At 36.8% G+C, this 4,977-nt stretch overlaps 1 protein-coding gene across 1 annotated transcript; it reads left to right on the forward strand.

Annotated features, from left to right (window-relative positions):
- LOC109345230 (U-box domain-containing protein 17-like) lies at nt 1,603–4,257 on the forward strand. Its single transcript, XM_019584100.1, has one exon. The coding sequence runs from the start codon at nt 1,995–1,997 to the stop codon at nt 4,140–4,142; it is 2,148 nt and encodes a 715-aa protein (XP_019439645.1). The 5' UTR covers nt 1,603–1,994; the 3' UTR covers nt 4,143–4,257.

Below are 4,977 nucleotides of genomic sequence, written 5' to 3' on the forward strand. Positions count from 1 at the left end.
TAGAGGCGGTCCAAATCATTGTAGATGAAATTCATATTCGTTTTCAGCAAATTCTGGGAGTGGTCATTGATATTCGTGTTTAGATCTCTCATGATTGAACCTATGAGGTCAAATATGTTGTTTGGGAGGCTAATTAAGTAGCTGACTTCATGGTAAAATTTGGATCTCACTCTTCAAATAAGTTAGAGATTTAGATAGTAGTCCCTACTGACTGCCATTCTTATCTGGCAACTGATCTATCTAGATAAATTTAATTTTTTATTTATGTTTTTTTAGATTTTTCAATGTACCAAAAAAAGTGTTGGGTAATACAAATTTGAAGAAGTTTTGCATTTTGTAGAAGTATAAGAGTTCAAAAATATGTAAATGAGTGAAGTTAAAGAACTAATGTCTTAAAGTTCTAGGTCAATATATATTATAAAGTTAATTTATATGTTTTTCACTTAATCCATCAAAGAACATTTAAGCCATAAATGAAGATCTTTCAACACAATTATAGCAAAAACTTTATTTTAGATTACTGTAAAATTATATAACAAACAACTCTACTTTAGATTGTTGTGTCTCTTCCATTTCCAACACCTATATTCAAATTCTCACAAACAATTTCTTATTTTTTTTCTTCTACAAATTTTTTTCTATTTAACATGTTTGTTAGTGGATCTTAAATTCTTAATCAATATGATTTAGATGATTTGAGGATATTTTTAGAAGTTATATTTTTGTAAACCAAAATTCTCAAAATTATTTTCTTTTATCGTAAATAGTGAAAGTAATTCAAATAATCACACCAAACATTTTTACTCAAATCCACAAATTAACCAAGCCATTTAAAACACTTTTTTTTATCGAAGTCCACAAACTAATCCAACCATCAGAAATAACCAATTTTATACAAGTTATTCCCTTTTCAGCATCCAATGTTTCAATTACCCCAAAACAATCTCACCATGAGTACTAGTGGTGTGCAATCACTTCAAAAACTATTAAAATACTATCACGTTAACGTATGAGTCTCAAGATCCACAATTTTGCACTAAAAGAGTTCGCAATGTTCTATTAGGTAGAAGAAGGTAGAGATGATGTATTTTCATACACATTGTAGAAACCTTTTTATGACGATAATGAGTATTTTCTAATGAAATCTGACACAACTTGTTTATTCTGTTTTTCATCAATGTAAAAGTACATTATTACTATTTGATTGTTGACATATGAAGTACTAATAGTAATAGTGAACACTACTATTTATAAGTGCATGATCAAAGTCATTAAATGGAATACATATTTGAGAAGACCCAACATTAATAACATTGAGCACCTACTAAGAAGCATGGAGGAGGCAAAGGGCTTTAAACGAGGAGTAAATGTCGACTTGATATTGTAAGAATATTAAATAAGACAACCTATTTAAGGACGAAATCTTAGGCTCATACGTAAGAGGATTGGAAAAAAAAAGATAAAATAGAAAGGAATGGACCAGAATCTACACAATCACTTCGTCAAACATTGGAAAGTCATTTTCATGAACTTTGAAGTTAATTGAAATTCCAACGAGAGAGAGAGAGAGAGAGAGAGAGAGAGAGAGAGAAAACAAAAATCAGAAATTGAAAAAACAAAATCCCTTTGTGATTCATTCCTTTTATTTTCTTCCTCTTTCTCATAACGCGGATTCAGCCGAATTTTTTAATTCTCTTTCTCTCGTGTTCTCTTCTTTTTCTTCTTAACCCTTTGATCTTTCCTCTCTTGTTTCGTAATTCGTATTCTCTTTCTATTTTCTTTGCCGTTTGGGAACGCAGAAAGTTTTCCCCTTAAATTCTCACAGATCTGATTATAATCGGAAGGTTTTGCAAGTTTTTGTCTTTCTTTGTCAAAATTGTTCAGTTCCTCAAATTATTATCTGGGTGTGGAAAATAACAACGCCCCAAGTTGAAATTATAGTTTATCAGAATCATCCCTTTGTGACATTTGAAACCCTAGAATTCCCAAATTGTATGGCTTCAGGGGCTATATTCTCGTCTTTGCGGCGGAGAAGGTCGCCGACGTTGGAAGCGTTTCTTGCACCGGTTGACTTTACGGACGTTGCTCTTGTTCAAACCCTAGTTTCTGTGGTTAATGAACTGGTATCTTGCTTCTCAAATCACATGTTCTATTTCCAACGCAAGAATTCGCGGTCTTTGATCCGAAAAGTTGAGGTTTTTCAGTTGCTTTTGGAGTATCTGAGTGATTCTAGTGTTTTTCTTCCACCTACCGCGGTTCTTTGTCTCAAGGAACTTTATATTATGCTCTATCGGTCAAAGATTCTTCTTGATTATTGCGCGCAATCGAGTAAGTTGTGGCTTTTGCTCCAGAACCATTCAATTTCTGGCCATTTCCATGATTTGAACCAAGAAATTTCAACCCTTTTGGATGTTTTTCCTATTAAGGATGTTGAATTGAGTAAGGATGTTAGGGAACAGTTTGAATTGTTGCAGAAGCAGTCAAGGAGGGCTAGGTTGCTTGTAGATATGAAAGACGAAGTTCTCAGAATTCGGTTCTTTTCGTTTCTTGATGAGTTTGAGTGTGGGAAGATTCCTGATTCAGCTGAATTAAAATGTTTTTGTGTTGAGAAATTGCAGATTTTGGATGCTAGGACTTGTAGGACTGAAATTGAGGCCTTAGAGGAGCAGATTGTTAATCATGAGGGAGACATTGAGCCTACGATTTCTGTGCTTAATGGGTTGGTGGCGATGACACGGTACTGCAGGTTTTTGCTTTTCAGATTTGATGAAGATGAACTTCATTTGGAGAATGGAAGTCAGAAGAAGATAAAAAAGAGATTGATTACCAAGGAAATTGCTGAAACATTTTTAACTGTTCCAAAGGACTTTTGTTGCCCTATATCATTGGATTTGATGTGTGACCCAGTGATAATTTCCACAGGTCAAACATATGACAGGAGTTCTATTTCCAGGTGGATGGAAGAAGGGCATACAACTTGCCCAAAAACAGGGCAAATGCTTGGCCACACTCGCCTTGTTCCTAATCGTGCTCTAAGGAATTTGGTCGTGCAGTGGTGCATCGCACATGGGGTTCCCCTTGACCCACCAGAGCTCATGGATGCTATGGCTGAGACTTACGCATCAGCTTGTCCCACCAAAGCTGCCATTGAAGCCAACAAAGCCACAGCAACCCTTCTCATTCAACAGCTAGCTAATGGATCACAAGCCGGGCAGACTGTAGCTGCTCGGGAGATACGCTTTCTGGCAAAAACTGGAAAGCAAAACCGTGCTTTAATTGCAGAAGCAGGGGCGATTCCTTATCTTCGGAACTTGCTTTTGTCTCCTAATCATGTTGCTCAGGAGAATTCTGTGACAGCATTGCTCAACCTATCCATCTTTGACAAAAATAAAAGTCGGATCATGGACGAGGAAGGGTGTCTGCAGTCAATCGTTGATGTGTTGAGATTTGGACACACAACAGAGGCAAGGGAAAATGCTGCTGCGACATTGTTCAGCCTATCTGCGGTCCATGACTATAAAAAGAGAATTGCTGATAAGATGGGAGCAGTTGAAGCCCTGGCAGGGTTGTTGCAAGAGGGGACTACCAGAGGAAAGAAGGACGCTGTAACAGCTTTGTTTAATCTTTCTACCCACACCGAGAATTGTGTTAGAATGATAGAGGCTGGTGCGGTAACAGCTCTAGTTGGGGCTTTGGGGAATGAAGGAGTTGCTGAGGAAGCAGCAGGTGCCTTGGCGTTGATTGTTCGGCAACCTGTTGGGGCCACAGCAGTGGTGAAGGATGAAGCAGCAGTAGCTGGCTTGATGCGAATGATGCGTTGTGGAACGGCAAGAGGCAAAGAGAACGCAGTTGTGGCATTGCTGGAGTTGTGCCGGAGTGGAGGTGCAGTGGCAACTGAAAGGGTGGTTAAGGCACCAGCTTTGGCTGGATTACTTCAAACCCTTCTTTTTACCGGGACAAAGCGTGCAAGACGAAAAGCAGCTTCACTTGCTAGAGTGTTTCAGAGATGTGAAAATTCATCTCTACATTATGGTGGATTAGGTGTAGGCTATGCATTTGCTAGCAATTCAGCTCCACCTAGGGATACAAGCTTTACTGGTGATGTTTCAGTACCAATGTCCATTTCAGTTCATGTTTTATAGTGGTAATACTCTAATGTTCACCATGTTCCAAAATTTTTGTTGGAAGTCTTCATAGATTCTTTCATTGAAATTTAAATCATAAGAAATTATAGCAAATACCATATGTATTCTATGAGATCGATCAGTCCTGTTGAGCAATTAGCTTCAGCGTATATGTAATGAGTTATATGAAGCAAGAATAGAGAATGACTATAACCCCATATCCATGCAAATATGTGTTCATATATCATTTAAATTAAATCTTGCTTAAACTTTTTATTGTTTTGGTCTTGCTAAAACTAGATTGAACCATATAGTGTGCAATTGTGCACGTCTGTGCTTGGTCACTTTTTTACTTTTTAGCACCAAATCATAAACAATGTAACAATTTTGTACACTAGTAGTATTTTTTTTCATTTTTTTGGCTTTTCAAAATTCACATGCCTAACATTTTCCATTTGTGTTGCTAAGAAGTGTGAGATATTATTTTTATTTTTCTGACCAATACTGGATGCTAAATGTTAATCCCTGGTCAGGTATAACCCATATTTATTTTACTTGAGATTCTCTTGTGATGTGAGTTTGCCACAAAAGTGTAACACGCAGGATTCTTAGTCTGCATTGTCCACTTATTCTCTTCAAAGAAGAATCTAAACTATGTGGATGAATGTTCTATGCTCTTTTGTCCTTGTTGACATCCATAAGACTTTTTCTGACATAAAGTTCGAACAAAGATAGATCACATTGGAGATGCTTTATGCACCAACTTTTCCCTGCCTTGTTTCCTTTCCTATATGCTCAATGAAAGTAGTTATGAATTTGTATCAGCAAAAGGGGTAGATTAATTTTTTGTAGA

This window comes from Lupinus angustifolius, chromosome LG04 (assembly GCF_001865875.1).
Source record: "Lupinus angustifolius cultivar Tanjil chromosome LG04, LupAngTanjil_v1.0, whole genome shotgun sequence".
In the NCBI taxonomy this organism is placed as follows: Eukaryota; Viridiplantae; Streptophyta; class Magnoliopsida; order Fabales; family Fabaceae; genus Lupinus; species Lupinus angustifolius.

What these genes read in the sequence shown, in the direction of transcription:
- LOC109345230 (XM_019584100.1), top strand. Translation starts at nt 1,995, where the DNA reads ATGGCTTCAGGGGCTATATTCTCGTCTTTGCGGCGGAGAAGGTCGCCG.